The 20,802-nt window shown below is 38.1% G+C and overlaps 1 protein-coding gene across 1 annotated transcript in view; it reads left to right on the top strand.

Moving 5' to 3' along the window:
• The window catches only part of MTNR1A (melatonin receptor 1A), a 370,867-nt gene extending 350,273 nt beyond the window's left edge, over positions 1-20,594 (top strand). Inside the window, exon 2 of the mRNA XM_073645368.1 lies at positions 15,732-20,594. Within this exon, the coding sequence (XP_073501469.1) occupies positions 15,732-16,600 (869 nt within the window). The 3' untranslated portion in view covers positions 16,601-20,594. The remainder of the gene's footprint in view (positions 1-15,731) is intronic.
• Positions 20,595-20,802: the final 208 nt, after the last annotated feature.

The raw sequence follows: 20,802 nt of genomic DNA, 5'->3' as shown, positions 1-20,802 counted from the left end.
GTCAGCTTTTGGACACCTTTGAAGGTGTTTTCTATGTGTTTCTATGTGTTTTTGTTTGCCTGCCATTGGTTTTAACGGTGTTCGAAGGTGTTTGACGAACAGTTCGACGAACAGTTCGGCGAACACACGGGTGTTCGACGAACCGAACCGAACTCGAACACTACGGGGGTGGCTCAACACTACTGATGAAACCAAGATTGAGTTGTTTGGTCATACAAAAAGGCGTTATGCATGGCGGCAAAAAACCACAGCATTCCAAGAAAAACACTTGCTACCCACAGTAAAATTTGGTGGAGGTTCCATCATGCTTTGGGGCTGTGTGGCCAATGCCGGCACCGGGAATCTTGTTAAAGTTGAGGGACGCATGGATTCCACTCAGTATCAGCAGATTCTTGACAATAATGTTCAAGAATCAGTGATAAAGTTGAAGTTACGCAGGGGATGGATCTTTCAGCAAGACAATGATCCAAAACACCGCTCCAAATCTACTCAGGCATTCATGCAGAGGAACAATTACAATGTTCTGGAATGGCCATCCCAGTCCCCAGACCTGAATATCATTGAACATCTGTGGGATCATTTGAAGAGGGCTGTCCATGCTCGGCGACCATCAAACTTAACTGAACTGGAATTGTTTTGTAAAGAGGAATGGTCAAAAATACCTTCATCCAGGAACTCATTAAAAGCTACAGGAAGCGACTAGAGGCTGTTATTTTTGCAAAAGGAGGATCTACTAAATATTAATGTCACTTTTCTGGTGAGGTGCCCATACTTATGCACCTGTCAAATTTTGTTTGAATGCAGATTGCACATTTTCTGTTAGTACAATAAACCTCATTTCAAGGCAGAAACATTACTGTGTCCAACAGTTATTACATATATCAAACTGAAATAGCTGTTGCAAAAACACAAATTTTAAAAAAACATTAAGCTTAAGATTAATAGGGGTGCCCAAACTTTTTCATATAACTGTATGTACAGTGCTGTCCCTTACATAGTGTATTCTTGTTATTTTTGTCAGTCACAGCGCCCTCTCTTTATTACATAGTCGATTCTTGTTAGATATAAAATGATTCCTGATGGAGCAGCCGGTGACCAGAAGACCGATCCATCAGCTGATCCATCAGCTCCTCCATCAGAAAAGAAGCTTTCCCCTGCTCCATCAGCCATCACTGCATTATGTACAGTATCTACCAACAGAAGACGGTATGTAATAAAGACAGGGGACTATAAATAATCCAATATGTAAGGGATGGTGCTGTACTTAATACCAGAGGGCTTTGTGTAATAAGGGACAGCAATATACATAATAAAGGAGACTATGTAAGAGGTATATATGTGTGTGTGACTATATATACATCTGTAGCTATGTCACCATAAAAGATGGGGGGCCCGGACACATTTCTTTCACAGGGGCCCCAAACAGTCAGTGTCCGCCCTTGAGTAAGACTGCTGACAATCCTGCCTCCATCTCACAAAAACATACAGTTGATAAACTTGAGAAACAAAGAGTTTTTTGTAGGCATAAAAAATTCAAATTTTATTACAACATTTAAAAGTACATATAGAAAGTACGATATAAAGTGACAGTGTATAGATGGTAGCAAAAAAATCACTGAAAAAGACAGCAAGTTGTAAGAATCTCCATGATCCCAAAATTCAAAAGGCAGAATGATGCATACAATAGAACAGGTAATAAGACTATTTAATAATATAGGTCATATGTGTATATATTGCTGCATATCAAACATATCCATAGATACACTCCAAAATAGAAGGGTAATGGCTGCCAGGGAAAGGGATTTCCAGATGGAAAAACTCTTATATATTGTTTAAGTCATCTTACCCAGTGGGAGGCCGGACATAGATCAGTGAGAATAGACGCGCAGTGGCAAGCCCCAACGCGCGTTTCACAGCCCAGAGTGGCCGCTTCCTCAAGGGTCATACACATATGACCTATATTATTAAATAGTCTTATTACCTGTTCTATTGTATGCATCATTCTGCCTTTTGAATTTTGGGATCATGGAGATTCTTACAACTTGCTGTCTTTTTCAGTGATTTTTTTGCTACCATCTATACACTGTCACTTTATATCGTACTTTCTATATGTACTTTTAAATGTTGTAATAAAATTTGAATTTTTTATGCCTACAAAAAACTCTTTGTTTCTCAAGTTTATCATATGTAATATGAGTTGGCATGTTTTGGCGCCCTGGGTTGGTCTCTCCTTTCCCCAGATGCGCCAACTTAGTTATAAATGGGTTAAATTGTTGAAAAACATACAGTTGTACAAATCTGTCCTATGACAACCAACCTTGTCAAAATAATACTATCATTATTTTTAATACATAGTCATCATATTGATTCATTCTTTTAGAATTTACTCCTCCAATATTTTGAGCTTCTTTTTCTTCCTCTGATCGTGCAAAGCTAGACTTCTCAAACAACAACAATAAATTCCCTGTGCTGAGAACTGAAGAGTCTAGGCATGTGTGAAATTGTATTACATCAAACACAAAGGCTAAACCGCTGCATTTTGCCAACTGCAATTTTGTGTTTTGCCTCAATTTTTTTAACCTTTCACTGCCAGGAGCTTTGGAACATTTTTTTTTCGCTTTGACATACAGAAAATGAAACCTGAATTATTAAATAAAAGTCATAGTACACTGTCCTACAGTAAGATTTTTGTAAAAGCAGATATTCTATGTAAGCTCATTTACATAGTGCACAACTGTATGTAATTAGATTTTAAGAACGCATGTAAAAAGGGACAAATCGAAAAGAATTAGTTTGAATGCCATGCCTAAAACGATGTGTTTTAGAGAATACTAAAACAATTGATTTTTCTGAATGCCATTTTTTATTCCAGTGAACAGCTGTAGCACAAAGTCTTAGAGATAAGAGTGGGAGCATGGGATTATAAGTGCGTTAGTCTTTTAATTAATTTTTTTTTTCATAAAAAAACTTTATTTTATTAATATACAATCAATACAAAATTTCAGAATAAATACCAAAAGCATCCCTTAAGAGACAGAGAAAAAAATAAACCCAAACATCCATACCTACTTCCGAAATGGGTGCTACAAAGGTGAGGTATTCCTGCCAAAAGATGCAGCACAATCAGTCTAGGAGATAAGAGCAGGATCTTTGGATAATGAGGATACTAGTCTTTTATTTATTTATTTTTATTAAAAACCCTATTATTTTATTAAAATACAATAAATACAACATTTCAGAATAAATACCATAATCATCCATCAAAGACCAAGAGAGAAATAACAATCCAAACAGTAATACACACCCATGAAATGGGTGCTAATCTTATGTTTCATTCATACATCCTTGTGAATTTTACCGTCTGTTAGAAATGTACTATTTATTTTTCAGGAAACAAAATAACACCTATGATAATATGTCTTTGAGGATCAAGAAGTGTTTTACAAATATACAATATAAAAAAGTAATTCTTTAATTGGCTAAAAATACTACAATACATAGATAATATAAAATAGTGCCTCAAGCCAAAAGGGAACCCATCTCTGGAGTTATAATGACAATCAAGTACATGCTATGTAGTTGTGGTTACATTAGATACACTCAATAGCAATACAAATTAATATAAAACTAGTGCTGACTTTATTTAAAGTGTGCAAATGATATTCATCTAATATACAAAATTCACCAACACAGAAAGTCAAGGCAAAAAATTGCTTCCCGTTGGTAACTATAATCAATATCATACATGGCATGTAATGCCTAAGCCTAATATAGCTATTATTTAAAGTGTAGTGAATCAGTATAACCATAGCATTTAAAGTGCCCACAGTAAATCAGTATGTCCATATAATATTCATTTAAATCCAATTTTCAGATAGATGTGTATAGGATAGGCCAGAAACAGAAAGTGTCATAATGTTACCTAGAAAAGTATGCTAGCCAAAACCATAGAACCAGACCCGAGCTGCATCCCCTTACCCCAACGCGCGTTTCATCTTGCTTATTTCAGAGTGTAGAAGCAAGGTGAAACAAGTGTCTGGGTGGAGGGATGCAGCTCAGGTCTGTTTCTTTGGTCAGCAGACTTACCTAGGTAACTAAACATTATGACATTTTCTGTTTCTGGCCTTCCCTATACACATCTACTGACAACATCTGAAAATTGGATTTAGATGCATATAATATGAGTATACTGATTTACTGTGGGCACTTTCAATTCTAGGGTTTACTGATTCACTACACTTTAGACATATTAGGTTTAGGCATAAACATACCATGTAAAATATTTATTATAATTACCAACAGGGAGTAATTTTTTGCCTTGACTTTCAGTGTGGGTGAATTTTGTATATTAGATAGGATTGTGCTGAGTAAACTACATACACTGTCACATTGGCGCCGTTACACTAAATAACATGATATCTGGGTTGTTGAAATCTGTCCTGTGGTTCTTGTTTATTCTTTATTGCATTTTGGAGATACTTAGATTATCGTGCTTTGGCGCGGGCCTGTGGATGGGGCATTTCTTGGTGCTCTGTTCTCATATTCATCTTTGTGGCTTAAATGGCAGGTCACTGATCTTTCAGTGACCTGTCTCCTAGTCTAAATACTGCGCTTGCGCAGTTCATATTGTGCTTTTGTAAAACAAATTTTTAACTCCAGAAAAATGGCGCTGGTGCATGCGCAAACGCAGTGGCAGATATTGCTTGCCGATAGATGCTGCTGAGCACGCATGCATGCGGCCACTTTGCTGGAGTCAAATTCTCCAGAATACAGAGCGGCTGTAATTGCACCCCCGGAACTGACTGACAGTCGGCCCTAATGCAGAACCAGTGTCAGTAAGTGCCAGGGGTGTGGTTACAGCCGCCACTATGTATTCTCAGAGCGGTGACTGAATCAGTGGGGTCCCTCCTCCATAACTGAAACTGAATACTGGCAGGGAGAATAAAGTTAATTTACTCCCTGCTGCATTCATCTGCGTGCAGCTGTGCTGCCCCGGGCCGCTGCGGGAACGGTACCGGTGCACGGCGGTCCAAGTGCTGGTCTGGTTTGACCGGGGGCGTGCGGCAGTCTTTATCAATTGTGGGGGTTAATAATAAAAAGGGTTTGTGATGCCAGTTGGGATGTTCAGCCTGGTATGGCCGGGCACTGATGAAGATCCCTGGGAGTTAGGTGCTGATGAGCAGTGCCAGATGATTAACCCTTCCCATCCAGAGCTGGCTCCCAGAGGAATTGGAGCAGGAATGGCATAGCACCGAATAATCAGCTTGAGACAGGGTGATAACCAGTTGTACCTTTTACTGCTTTTACTGTATTCTGCAAACAGTTCCAGAAGCTTCTATGCAATTCACATACAGGGTTTTGGTCAGGCCTGCATGGTGAGGGTTCAGATTCACTGCTGTGAAGTTGTGCAGCCTTCCTGCTCCTAATTACACCTATTAGACCTCTGTTAGACGATTCCTTGGATCCCCAGGGGTCCAAGGTGAACAGTTACTGGATCCGTGATCCCTTCCAGCGAGCAGGCAACATGAATCCTGTCAGAACACTCACTTTCTCTTGCAGCAGTGTCTTTGACTGCATGCGGTTGCTGAGCTCCTAGGAAAACACTTCACTGCTCGTTATATGAAGACCGAGCAGACTCACAGTTTAGCACAGACTCTGGAAGTTTCTGTGATCTAGGGACTGGACCCTGCCTTGTGGAGCTTGGACTTGCAGAGAGCAGACTTCTGTCCCTTGTGCAAAGAACTCCATGATGCTGCGTCTTCCTCACACTACAACTACAACTGCTCAAGCACCTCCTGCCCTCTCTGAGGGATTGTGCACAACCTCCTGGTTTGGACAAAAGTCCACAATCCTCCAGTAAGGTATCGGGTAACAATATGTGTACGTAATGAAAACAGCAGAGAACTTATTCCTCACCATTCCTGCCAATACATATGAATTCTATTACAGGCATCTTGTGGCACTATAGAGACGGGCGCCACACAGGCACCGGACAGCATAATAATGCTGTTAACCTGCAAATTAGCCGCACATCTGCAGGCTAATAGTGTTATTTCTGGTGACAGGTTCCCTTTAAAGTAAACCAGAAGAAAGTTAATGATAACAAATGATGAACGTTTTAGTCAGGAATGATCGGATTCTAAATGTTTTTATGGTGCAAGTGATATGAGGCATGCGGCTGATTGTATGCAGATAGTGAAGGGGATTTCTTTGTAAAAAAAAAATGGAAGGAAGCAGACATGCTGCTTGGAAATGCACCATACATTGAGGTGGAAATATAATTTCTAGGTAGGTTAGCAGATGACTGAAACATAAGAAGTTCAGAGTTTTGTAATATTCAGATACAGAAAGGACAAGTCAGAGACATACTAGAAGGGTGGTAATAATCCAACAGGGAATGAGTAGAAAGAAAACAGAGAAAATAAAAATGTGGCAATTAAATGTTGTACATACAAAGGTATTCTCTATAATCTTTTACAGCCTGTGCAGTAGAACACGGCATATTAGCTGCTATGTGCTATGGAGCCATATAGTCTCCGTGCACTGCTCTGCTCTGAGCATGGAGACTTAAAGGGATTTACTTATGCAAAGAAATTTTTAAGGTTTGTTTGAAATAGTAGTTAACACTTTATATTTGCCATACAAATCATACTTTATTTGAAAGATATCACCCATCCAGAGACATACCCATAGCAGCCAATGAGAGGTCAGCTTTCAGCAGATTTTTATTATCCTACGCGAACATTTCGCTGAGGAATTTCTGTATTTTTCAAAGTTGCATTTGATAAAAAATTAAACTCCACTATGGAACTGTCCGCTCAAGACATTATGGAGAACAGATTTCTCTTTTTTTCTGGGTCATTCTACTCCCAAGAGCTACAAAGAAGGCATAACTATGCTGCCAGCACTTGAATAAAGACATATTTAAACATTTATATTGTTATGCCAGTCATTCTCGCCCCTTACTGTGAAGGCTAATGAAAACTGTTATCTAAGTCAATGCAATTAGTTAGAGTTGAAATACTACAACTGTATGTTTAATATTACATGCTGATGTTTCTCCTATCTGATGATAAATTTGTACGCCATGGCATCCATGTAGAAAAGAGTTTTGTGCGTTTTATAATTATTAAAAAAAACATTGTTGCTGAAAGATCCTCTTAATGTATACATGAAAATAAAATATAATAAAACAATAAATGGGTAAAAATAATTTTTAAAATGATATAATAAATTCATTTTTTAGCACATAAAGGCGATTTCAGCTAAAGGGAATATGTCAGCAGGTTTTTGCTATGTAATCTGAGGGCAGCATGGTGTAGGGGCAGAGAGCCTGATTCCAGTGATGTGTCACTTACTGGACTGCTTTGGGTAGTTTGGATAGAATCCCTGTTTTCTATGCTGTAGATGTAGCAGTGCTCAGAATGCTGAGCTGTGTATAACGTCACACACACGACTAATTGGCAACTTCTTATGAACATTGTACAATGTCAGCAAGCTGCCAATCAGTGGTGGGGATGGGGTTACACAGATTAGACTGACTGCCCTGGACGTGTGACCTAGTCCTGTAGTAATAATTTCCTGCTGATAAAATATTGATTGTATTGAAATTACAGTGCATAGTCTAATAAGTGACACATCCCTAGTATCAGGTTCTCTGCTCTCAGCAAATCGTAAAACATGTTGACAGATTCCTTTTAAAGGGGCTTTGTGCCCTCTAACATTTTTTTTCTATAAATAACCTGAAAAAAGTGAAAAAAACAAGATAAATGGCAAGATACTGTAAAAGTTTTAGGCTTTATATTTGCTGTCTTTCTAGCCATTGTGATTAAATGGTGTAGATTTGCTTCAAATTTGGCTGCATAATTCATACAGATTTTGTGCGTACTTATTTTTCCTGTAGGATAATCTGAAAATGCGATAATGAACACTTGTAAAAGAGGTTTTCCGATTATTAAGTCCTTACTGCATTGCTTATGGGCTTCCCATACTGAGGCAACCAATTTTCTGCCTTAGTCATATATCCACATATGTCAAAAATCTCTAAACAGGACACACAGCAATATTGGTGCTGAAAGTTACATTTTACAGATGTGTGATATTTTTATGAGGATGATTGTTAGGAACTGAAATTCTGCCCTCAAGGCACAATTATGCTGGATGGCAGGAATTGTGTGAGACTAGATATTACTAAATAAGTCCATGTGATAAGGCTCGTTAAAGGGTCGATATTGACTTCTAGGATTGCTACTTCCTGTAGGTGGCACTAGAGTTCTGGTCCTCTTCCTCTCTGAAGAGACAATTTGTACATTGAGTAGAATAGCGCACTGAGAACCCAAGAAAAGCTTCTCTGTGATGAGCCATCTTTCAGATTTAAAAAAAGTCTGTATTTTTTACACCATCAGACAAAACATGAATTCCACCTGCCTAATATTGGGAAGGTTTCCCTTATGCAGCCAAAACAGCGCTGATCTGTTGAGACAGTGAATCCACAAGATTCTTAAAATGTCCTGTGCTATCCGGAATCAAAATGTTAGCAGCAGATTGATTCAATCTTTTAAAGGAGCTCTCCAACCAAGCATCTGACACAGATAACCTATCCTTAGGATATATAATAAATATCAAATTATTGAGGGTCGACCCCCATCATCCTCACCAATCAGCTGATAGCAGCTCCAACAATGGCCAGATATAAACAGGAACCATAGTGGCAGTGTGCAGCTCTGTCCAATGTATAGCAGTTGCTGCTGATTAATGCACAACAGCATCTATGTGATGTAGAATTGTTGCTCTAATGATGACTCATGCAGGAAAAAGAGACTTCCTATTTCTGCTTAGAAGGATTCAGCTAGTCAGTTTTTAATCACGTGATGTCATAGACCTAATGGAAAAGAGAAGAATTAACTGGGTAGAAAGGAAAAATTAGCAATTGTAAGTACACAGTGCTTTATAATATGATGATTGTAATATATTAAGAGGATAGGTTTTTTAATGGGATTGCTTCTTTACCTTGACATAGCTCCCTTCACAAACTTTACAGCAGAAAAATCACAAATGAAAGAGGCTAAAAGCTGAGTGGTCCACACTTCTTTGTCATTGTCTCTCGTTTTTCCCTGTTTAATTATGTCATTTTTGTCTATTTATATCTATTGCACAATTATGATGTATAGCTATAAGTTATCTTGTCACTTGACTTAAATTAAATTTTTAAAAACAATAGAAAGGTTCTCATCAAAATTCTGAAGCTGCAGAGTATGAATACATTATGCGATAGCCTATTACAATGGGGCAGTAGACAGTAGCTACACAACAGTGACTTTCAAGGAAGGTAATATTGTAGCCAAAAAGGTCAGTTTTAATTCAATTATTTATTATACTTGCTTATGTATCTCCAACATATTCCACATCTCTTTACTGGTTTTGCCATCGCCCCATTGAGGCTCACGATCTAAACTCCTAATCAGCATGTCTTTGGATTGTGAGAGTAAAACCATGTAAACAAGGGGCGAAGATATGCAGATATTGTTCTTGATCAGAACCTAGGCCCTTGTGCAGCAAGGCAATAGTGCTAACCACTGAGCCATCATGTTGCCCTTTGTAAAGATAAAATTTAAAGGGGTTTTCTGGTATCAAGACAAAGTGCTACATTTTGAAATGGTGTGATGTGTACACTGTCAGGAATCCCCTTCATTTCCAATGCGATTGGGCAGTTTGCATACTTACAGTCACACGGCGACGAGCTTCTCATCCACTCCTTTCAAAGTATGTAAATTGTATACTTGCGATCATGTGACCGCCCACTCATGCTGGAAATAGAGGGGAATCCTGACTGTATTAACAATGCACACTCTCACAATTTGGCAATCTGCTGGACATAGAGTGACAAACAAAATTTCCATTGAACTCAGAACCCTTTAAAAGAAGAGAATGAACTTTTACATGTTATTTTATCCTTCCATCAGAAGTATTTCCTGACATACTGTATTTTTCGGACTATAAGATGCACCGGACCATAAGACGCACCTAAGTTTTAGAGGAAAATAGAAAAAAAAATGTAAGCAAAAAATGTGGCCACGATGTACTGTTAAGGGGGAGCTGGTCTACTGCTGACACTGGAATGGGGTAATGTCCCCCAATTCTGATAATATCCCCCATCCTGACATATATGCCCCCCCCTTCCTATTATACGTGGCCCCCATCCCCATCCTGGTATGCATGGCACCCCTCAATCCTGATATGCATGGCACCCCTCCTTCCTGGTATGCAAGGCACCCCTTATCCCTATCCTGGTATGTATGGCACCCCTCATCCTTATCCTGGTATGCATGGCCCCGTGGGCATGGAGAGGAGGTGAATATTTATGCCCTTTAATAGTGGGCACACGCAAGCGCCCGGCAGCAGCAGAAGCCCCGCTGCGGATACACTGTGTGCAGCTATTAAGGAGAATGAATATTCAGTGCTCCCCACGCCCATGGGGCGACTGCTGCCTCCTGTGCCCCGCTCCTCCGCCGCTACTGCTCCCCCCACATCCCACACCCCACACAATGTATACATATACCCCCCAATATTCGGACTATAAGACGCACCCCCCATTTTCCTTCAAAGTTTTGGAGCAAAAAACTGTGTCTTATTGTCCAAAAAATATGGTATATGTCTGACTGAAGGCTGTGATGTCTGCCACAGTGGCTTAAAAGGACATATGGTGCAAAAAGGCATCCATTGTAAAAAAAACATGTGGTACAGTTATTTTTCCCTGTATGCTTCTACATAGAAAAGCGCAGCAATTTTCGTTCCTATTCTATACCAGCAAATTACGCTTCCTAAGGGATACACTAGCCATTTCATATTGGAGTACACTTCATGTTGGATAAATACTTGATCTGATTTGACTCGAATAAAAACAGCAAAACTGGTGATAACTAATTTACCTGTGTTACTTATGTTTCATTACTACGTCCTTATATCTTTGCTTATTTCCCAACAGATGACTCATAATTATGTTTAGTCAATAATAGCAACAAAGCTGACATTGTGATTTGTCAACTCTTCACCAAATTTATCACAAAAGGAAACCCTCACTCCATGTTTGAGTAATAACAACCTCTTAAGCTCATTGTTTTTCTCTAAACATATTTTTTTTATGATAAACGTATACACAATAAACCCCCATGCTCAGTATGTGTGAGCTACAACACAAAGGAACCTAAAAGGATTGGTAGAAAATAAACTGTGCTAACCAAGAGCAGACCATAAACTTGACTTCTAAGTGTCAGTACAATCCATGTGAACCCTGTATGGGTGTAGGTAATAAATATACAATGTATACAATGCAATTACCTATAGTGTACAGAATAAGGGAATGCAGATGCTCAATTCAAAATACAATTCAAAACATCCAGTAATCTAAATATAAGTCAAAGTCCCATTGCGATATCAGATGAGTAGTCTTCTAAGGCTATGTTCACACATGTAGGGTTTTTTAGCGTTTTTTTGCTGCAGATTTTTATGAAAATTTTCAGCTGCATTGTGCAGTCCCAGCAAAGTTTATGAGAAACCAGAATTCTCTGTTCACACATCTTGTTTTTTTTTATGTTTCATATTTTGTGCCTTGGTTGAGTTTTTGGAAAATAGACCATGTCACTTCTTCCAGAGTTTTTTCAGCGTTATGAAATGTAATGAAAAAAACTCTGAAAAAAACATGATGTGTGAACATAGCTATCAGGTTTTGCTGTGTTTTTAGTGAAAATAAGTAAGTACAGCAGTATGTGAAACTCATTTATTTTTGTGATTTTACCACCTTGTCTAGGTCACTGAGATGGTTGTTTGTATTAGGAGAGTTTAATTAAATTATTGATGTGTAAAATGTAAGCATTAGCTGAGCTACGTGTGAGATTGAACAATACCTGTGGCCCAGGCATGTGTGAAAATGAATAATGCCTGTGCAACTGAATGGCAGACCATAGTGTTAAAGTAAATAGTGTTCTACAAACTGAATGCACTGCCAGTGTCTAAACTATTCCTGAACAATTTAACCCCCCCACTATGCCAAAACCAAAATTAAATATTTTTTTTCACAGAACTTTTTGTACGTGCATAAATAGAGACAGAAGGAAAGTGAAAGAAATGCACAAAAAACGGACAAAAACGCATAAAAAACACAGCAAAACCAGTGTTTTTGACGCAGCTGATTTCCTGCGAGAGTTGGGTTTTGCTGAAGATTTGTGACGCTGAAAAAACCCAACATGTGTGAACATAGCCTTAAAGTCAAAAGAAAAAAGGGTATAGGTAGTCTTCTTACCAGGGAGCTCTGGCTACTAACATACCTGGTTACCACATGTATCAAGTCTGAGCATTTTAGCATGTAACATCACTGCCTGAAGGAACGAACACCTGGATTAACCAAAAAGTCTTACTTATTTCGGGACATGAGATTCCTTTGTTTGCGTATAGTTGCTCATGGGTTACCATACCCCGATGAAGAATAAAACCATACCTCGGTGAAGAATGAAGTTGATCTTCCGAAAAACAAGTTTTTAATGTCTGACTGCATTTATTCAAATTTCCATACATGATTGTGGTAGCTGCTGATCTGTTAGCAGAAGGTCAGAAATGCATTTTATTTCAGCCACATAAACCAGAAGCAACAATAGACCAGACATTTTCACTTACTTCTATGGGAGTTTTGTAGACTTGCTCTTTGACTTGTGCAGAGGTCAATGCACAGGGAGTGGAAGGATGTGAAATCTAACCATACCCTTGTCATGTATTTGAAGTGTAAGGGGAAAGGTTCTTCATGTGGAAAGCACAAAGTTTGTGTAGAGAGACTAAAAGGCCATACAATACTGCCTTGGGAATTTATATATGTAAATATCCTCTTTACAGAGGAAAAGAGCAGGGTCTCTAGTGCCACCTGCACTTCCAATGGATGGTACTAGAGTCCCTGCCTCTCTTTCTCAGTGAACAGGCTATTTGCTAATCATTTTCTATCGTGTAATACTGGTGATACATTTTATAGTTGATAATGTGAGGCCTGCTACTTTTCTTTGACGCATGGTATAGAAAAATAAAGTTATATAAATAACAACAGCAAAATATTTTAACAAAAACTTAGTAACAGGTGATTTTGTGACAATGTAATCCATTTAAAAGAGACATTGTTGGCGCGATTAGGAATTAATGAGCAGAAAATAGCAGAGCAATATCACAAAAACATAGGAAGTATAGCTATAATGAATATTTAAAACCGCAGACCAGAACATATTGTATCATATTATCTGTTTTTGAAGGATAAAATGTAATAAGACTGTTAGAGAGGCATCAATAGAGATACAGAAAGTGTGAATAAAAAAATGAGACAAAGGAGTCTACGGGAAAAGCAGATATTAATTAAAAAGTTTTATAGAAAGTTAAACTCGAACATACGTTGGGGTTCTTGGGTATAAAGTAATGATAGTCGTTTATACACAGCTTGTTATCCTTCAGGTCCCTGGTCTGTGAATGTTTGTTCCATAATATTAGCCCAGCAATGATAGAATGAACATAACACACTGTATATCGCCATACAATAAAAATAAATCAGAACACCAATCTGCTACAGCGCACAGTGGTCCCCAAAGCAGCTTTAAGTGCTTTGCATTTTTTAAATTTTATGTTACTACAGGAAAGCTTGAAATGTGTTCCTATGTGTTTCTGTTATGAAATCTCTCTTAAATGGGTTTTGCCAGAATACTTTTGAAATACATATAAAAAAAGCTACAAAGGTAAAATACTGCAAACTGTAATGATTAAATAAAAAACAAACATTCAACAACCTCCAGACCATTCCTTACAGTTTCATCTAGCCATGTCTGAGATGATACATAATTCATTATATCAGGGAAAAACATCCTGCATATTTTACAAGGCAAGAGAAACTATCAAGAGACATAAACAAAAATAGACTTGTAGCCTACAGATGATTTGATGGTTCTAAAAATATGTCTCCTCAATTATTAATATTAGCTTTTTGAGGAAATCGTTACATGTTACATAATCATGCCAGATCTGTAAAACCTCAGTCATTGTGCAGACTATTGAATCAACAAGTTGAGCTAAATGTTCTTATGTGGTTGAAAAGTACAGAGAAGACAATACCATTGCATTTATAGGAACATTTCAACTACAGGCAATACCTTGTTAAGCAACATGGGCTGCAACATGTGTAAAACGGTCTTTCATTTCCTCTTTTTTATGTTAAAATTGTCATGAAAATTTGACAATGAACTTTAAAGGCAACCTGACAGCTGATTCATGCTGCCTGAACTACAGGCAGCAAGAATCAGAGTCCAGTGCCATCATTTCATCAGATATGTTTTAATCTGAAAAGCTCTAATGTTTCACAGAAGAGAAACATTTAAAAGCCAGCCAGAGACCTTACTTTTCGTGTGACTAGTTCTAGAGGTAGATCCCAATGGCTTCTCCTCAATCTGCTCTCCTTGAGGAACAGGTCTCTCCCTAGATGCATGTATGTAGAGTAGAAAAATTGTTGTCTCTGGCACTGTCCATGGGAGGGTTAAAATCACTGTACTACACAGAATCTGGGGGTATACCCCTTGAAGATCTTATCCAAGACATCAATGGTGTACACCAATATATGCATTTATACTGACCAGAGCTGCATAGCATTTGAGTTGCTTTTAAATGCATCTTTTCTCTGAAGTGCTGTAGTGTTTCAGAGTGGAACACAAACAGCTGAAATGATGACGCCAGTGTCTGAAGCAAGCTGCTTGTGGTTTTGGTAGCATGAATTATCAAATTCACTTTAAAGGAATTATCTACTATCAACAATGGCTGTTTAGTAGAAGGGTCCCTTAATAATAAACCAATCAAAGTGTTTCCATGTTGGGATCTCCAGTGATCAGCTTAAGGGCTTGCTCACACCTCCATATTTTCCGTCCAAGTGTGATCTGACAACAAAATCGAATGTTATTCTATGGGGGCGCGCACATGTCCGAGTTTGATCGGATTTTTGGATTGCACTTGGCCATGCAAGTCTATAAGTGCATGGAAATCATCAGACTGCTCTTGGATAAGATCTGAGTGCAGCCCAATTTCCACGGACTCACACAATGGAGAAGATGGAGAAATTTTGTTCTCCATCTGCTCCTCACAGTGCGCTATGGCTCTCTCATAGGAGAGAATTGTATCACACTATGTTGACACTATGAGCAATCTTGGATCAGAGTTGCATCAGAGTGTCATCTGTATAATCGTCCAGATTCTCTCCAATGAGATAATCTACAGCCATCAGACCCTAGCCTTAATTTGTTCAATATCAAAGCAGCAATTCTACAGGGAAAACTACACATTTCCTAATGTCCTTTCAAATCAGTGGGATATCAATGTGTATTTTGCACTTGGTGTCTTTTACATGCTGGGGCGGTACATGAAATATAATGCAAGAGAACCAAAATTCCTTTTGAAGAATTAGAAAAGTATTTTAAGGCAGTGACGAGGACTGAGTCACACAGTGAAAATTATGATTTATACTTAGCATTTTGTAAATAATGTAAATTATGAGATTTCTTACCTAATATAATTCTAATATGTGCAAAAGAATCATAGGAAGATGTCATCATACAAATAGAATTATGAAATGTAAAGCATTATTTTTTCCCATAGACCTTCTTAATTATGATACACATGACTTAAAATCAGTATGAGAACTAAATGTCTGCATTTTTCTTTTACAGGAAATATATTTGTCGTAAGCTTGGCTGTGGCAGACTTGGTGGTGGCCATTTACCCATATCCCTTGGTAGTAACATCAATATTTCGAAAAGGGTGGAACCTTGGATACCTTCATTGCCAAATTAGTGGATTCTTGATGGGAATAAGTGTCATAGGATCTATATTCAACATTGCTGGGGTCGCAATCAATCGCTATTGCTACATTTGTCATAGCCTCAAATATGACAAGTTATACAGTGACAAAAATTCATTATTCTATGTGGTTTTGATTTGGGTGCTCACATTCATTGCCATTGTGCCAAATTTATTTGTTGGATCATTGCAATATGATGCCCGGATCTACTCCTGTACGTTCTCGCAGTCCGTTAGTTCAGCGTACACCATAGCTGTGGTGTTTTTCCATTTTATACTCCCAATTACCATTGTAACTTTTTGCTACTTACGTATATGGATCTTGGTTATTCAAGTAAGACGTAGGGTGAAACCAGACAACAAGCCCAAACTGAAACCTCATGACTTCAGGAACTTTTTGACAATGTTTGTGGTATTTGTGTTATTTGCAGTCTGCTGGGCTCCATTAAACTTTATAGGTTTGGCTGTCGCTGTGAACCCAGAGACAATTCTACCTAGAATCCCAGAGTGGTTGTTTGTTGGCAGTTATTACATGGCATATTTCAACAGTTGCCTTAATGCCATCATTTATGGCCTCCTGAACCAAAACTTCAGGAGGGAATACAAGAGGATAATCATCTCTATTTGTACTGCAAGGATATTCTTTCAAGACAGTTCTAATGATGGAGCAGAGAAGTTTAAGAGCAAACCATCACCAATGTTAACAAACAATAATCAAGTCAAGGTTGACTCGGTATAAACTTGGATTGTATGTGCATACATTAATATTATTGAATGGGAACTCCACAAATTAATTTTAAAGAGAACCTGTCTGGACGATTTTGAAATGTAAAATAAAGACCTGTCTGTAATGGCGCAGTTATATAGATTAATTTGATATCTATGGTGAAGAAATCTGCTGTGTTGTTCTTCTTCAATCAGGTTTTAAAGTTTTCTTCGAATGATATTTAGGTGTACAGGGGCCGTACTGTGCACTGGGTCTTCTTCTCCTGCCCCAGCCTCTCCGCCTGCCTCCTGACTCCTTTGTTTGAATAAATCAAATGGTAAAACCGGAAAGACAAAAAGTGCAAATAGGGTCTTATCTGATAACCAATTGGTATAAAATAATATAGGAAGACTAACCTGATGGAGTTGTGAGAGTCACAACTCCTATAGAAGCTTGTAAAGGCTGCCACAGGACCACCAAGAGATACGTTGCAATAAATGAGGAATACAGTGGTTCAAAGTATGCGCTACCCAAGGTTCAAAGGTACAATCACACACGAAGGTGAAGCATGAATGTGTTTTATTATGTCAACGCGTTTCAAGGTTTTCAAACCTCTTCATCAAGACCAAACCACAAAGATCATTGTCCACACTGCCCGAAGTCCAAAGGTATGATCACACACAAATGTAAAGCATGAATGCAGTTTATTATGTCAACGCATTTCAAGGTTTTCAAATCTCTTCATCAGGATCAAATCACAATGATTATTGTGACCTGTCTCATGTTTGAAATCTGGCTGTGGTGTCATCTATGCCATGGGTGGCGCGTGCACAGATTGATTTTGCGGCTAGTCTACAATAAAATGGTGCTGTAGGTGATGCATGCGCAGATTGAGATCTCGGCTCAATTACATTTTAGAGATCACTGTGCATACTCCGCCCACAGCGCCACATTTTATTCTAGACCAGCCAAGAAATCAATCTGCATAAGCGCTACCCACGGAAATGATGACACCAGCACCAGATATTGAAATAGGTGGTTGGCCAACTGATTTTTCAAAGTTTCAATCACCTGTCATTCAAACATCAGAGGTAAGCAGAGGGGCCATGGCAGGAGGAGAAGAGGAAGAGAAGACACAGTGCAACGTCCCGCCTAAATCTCAAGAAGAAAACCTCATATGCTGATGTTTTTACTTTATATTGCAAAATCGTGCTGACAGGTTTTCTTTAAAGTGGCCGTATGCTTTTGGTCAAAACAAGCAACTCTCATCCATAAACAGTTCCTCATCTATCCTGTGTTGTGTATGGTATAACAGATCGCCCCAGTGAAGTGAAGCAGAGCTGCAATACCGCACTTCTGGACAGGTGTGGTGGAGCTATTTTTGGAAGAAAGCAAACCATTTTTTTTAATCCTGGATAATTTCTTTGAAGGGGAACTATACTTTAAAGTAACTTTTCAGAATAAGCTATCGTACATGTGTACATGAGGAATAAAACTATCTCTGGTCACTATATAACTTGCATCCTGCATTTTTCACCAGTTTTTCCCTGTGCCTGCTGTATTTCTATTTTGCAATTTACTCTGAGCTAGGGGGTGGAGACCAGTAGCTATGATGTCTCCTATACCCTAAACACAAAGAAAGAAGGATTCCTGCTCTTTTTCCCTTTAGCATCATGCACAGAAAAGTATCAAGTAGGAATTTATATAGCAGTACCGCGGTTTGTAGCTGTGAATCCAGCACTGACCTAAACTATCTACAATCTGTCTCTCTGCCTCTCACAATTATTCTCAATCTTCTGCTCTCTTTTCCTCACTCCTCTCTTTTCCATAGGTCTAAATATGTTGTGCACCCTGTCACCCCACTGTTATTGAGCAAAATTGATTGAATTTTGAGTTCAGGAGGCAGGAGTGAGATGAAAAAGTGGAGAAATAAACACATATTTCTTTTATAACATACATATTACAAAGTTTCTTATATTTATTTCTAATATTGATTTATCCAAAGTCTGTTGAAAGTATAGTTCTCATTTAAGCATTCTGTGAATTACACCATCAATCTACTCGAATTTTCCATGCTTTCAGTGATATCATGGTGTATTTAGTTTAGACTTGAACTTGCTATCTACAAAGTATCACTTATATTATCTTACATTGCCTACTTTAAGGTGTCATAGGCCCTGATGTACCCTCAGAGGTTTCAGAGCCCCAGGACCAGAGCCTTTTGTACTTCTAGACCCAGCACTGTATCTTTGACAGCCATTTATCTAAACATCGGATACCTCAAAAAGTTAATAAGGACATCCGCATTTGTACAAAGTTTAATCCTTTGTTCCCCTTCCCTTTAGGTTGAATATAACATATATGGAACAGTTAAAGGGGTTGTCAAGTCTAAGAAGGAAAGTCTGCAGTCACTTTATGGAACTACAGATTGCCGAATTGTTGCAGTGTGTGATACGCACACTGTAATGATTCCCCTGTACTCTCCATGGATTGGATGTAGCAATTTGCATATTTGTGGGCACATGCCAACTAAACTCTAAAGTATAGTCTGCATGTGACTGCAAATGTGAAAATTGTATACATGTGGTCATGGTGATCGCCCACCTACATATGGCATACAAGAGAATCGTTACAGTGTGTGAATCACTCATTGTCAACATTTCACAGTCATCATTCACAGAGAATGAGAGTAGACTTTTCTTCTTTGACTAAACAACCCATTAATAAGCTAAACTTTGCAGAAATGTTGACTTTGTTTCCTTCTTTTTGAGAATTCACCAGATCATTTAGAGTAGAACTATTGGTTTACACCATTGAATCATTATACTGTATGTGAAGACAAAAGTTTTTACACCTCTGGTATTTCCATAAACTTGTGACATGTCACTGTCATGTTAAAATGTTAAAGAAATAATAATAAATGGAATCTGTCAGCATGTTTTCGGTATGTAATCTGAGAGCAGAATGATGTAGATACAGAGAGCCTTATTCCAGCTATGTGTCACTTACTAGGCTGTGTTGATGTTTCAATAAAATCACTTTTTTATCAGCAGCACATTATCAGTATAGGACTAGTTGCCTTGTGCCATGTAATCCTCCTGTGTAACTACGCACCCACCACTTATTAGCATCTTTCTGCCTATGCACAGTGTACACAGAAAGCTCCCAATGAGTAATGTGGGTCAGGTTATATATAGTTCAACATTCAGAGAAATAGTAGCTTCGCAGAAGATTAAACAGTTATTAAACAGCATTGAGACCTGTAAGGGACACATCACTGCAATCAGGTTCTCTGTCCTTACTTTGTGCTGCTCTCAGGTTACATAGCAAATACATAGTGAAAGATTCACTTTAACTTAATGCACCCTTTGAATATATTTTCCACCAATACTCCTTTTCTAATGGACCAAGCATGAAAGAGTGAATAAAGTTCATAATCCCATCCCATCCTCTTGAATCCAAAAAAGAAATGGGTAGAGTTTAATTTTGTGATATATGTTTGCAAATCTACTTTCATCTACACAGCCATAGTCTAATAATGTAAATCACTGTATGCGTGAAGCCACCACTATTGGGAATTTAGTGCATAGTGGGTGACGTTTTTTAAAGGGAGCCTATTACCTTACACATAGTGTCTGACCTGCAAGAAGAATATAACAAAGCAAGAGGAGCTGGACAGTAGGAGATTCAGTATATATTGAATCTTGAATAAATTAAAAATCCCTGCTCCTTCTGGGTTTAGTAGTCAAGGTTGCCATCTCAATGAGAGTATGACTGCTACTTCTATATGCATAATTATACATGGAAGGCTGTCAGACACTGAATAGGACCATTTATTAGACTGCTAAGCCTATGTAGATATATATATATATATATATATATATATATGTGTGAATATATATATATCTATATAGATATAGATATACATATACACATATATATATGTACACACATACACACATACATATACAGTACAGATCAAAAGTTTGGACACACCTTCTCATTTAAAGATTTTTCTGTATTTTCATGACCATGAAAATTGTACATTCACACTGAAGGCATCAAAACTATGAATTAACACATGTGGAATTATATACTTAACAAAAAAGTGTGAAACAACTGAAAATATGTCTTATATTCTAGGTTCTTCAAAGTAGCCACCTTTTGCTTTGATGACCTCTTTGCACACTCTTGGCATTCTCTTGATGAGCTTCAAGAGGTAGTCATCGAAAATG

The sequence above is a fragment of the Phyllobates terribilis genome, unplaced genomic scaffold (genome assembly GCF_046119375.1).
Source record: "Phyllobates terribilis strain yellow unplaced genomic scaffold, ASM4611937v1 Scaffold_1__5_contigs__length_1240528914, whole genome shotgun sequence".
In the NCBI taxonomy this organism is placed as follows: Eukaryota; Metazoa; Chordata; class Amphibia; order Anura; family Dendrobatidae; genus Phyllobates; species Phyllobates terribilis.
This window is presented reverse-complemented; position numbering and strand designations above follow the sequence as displayed.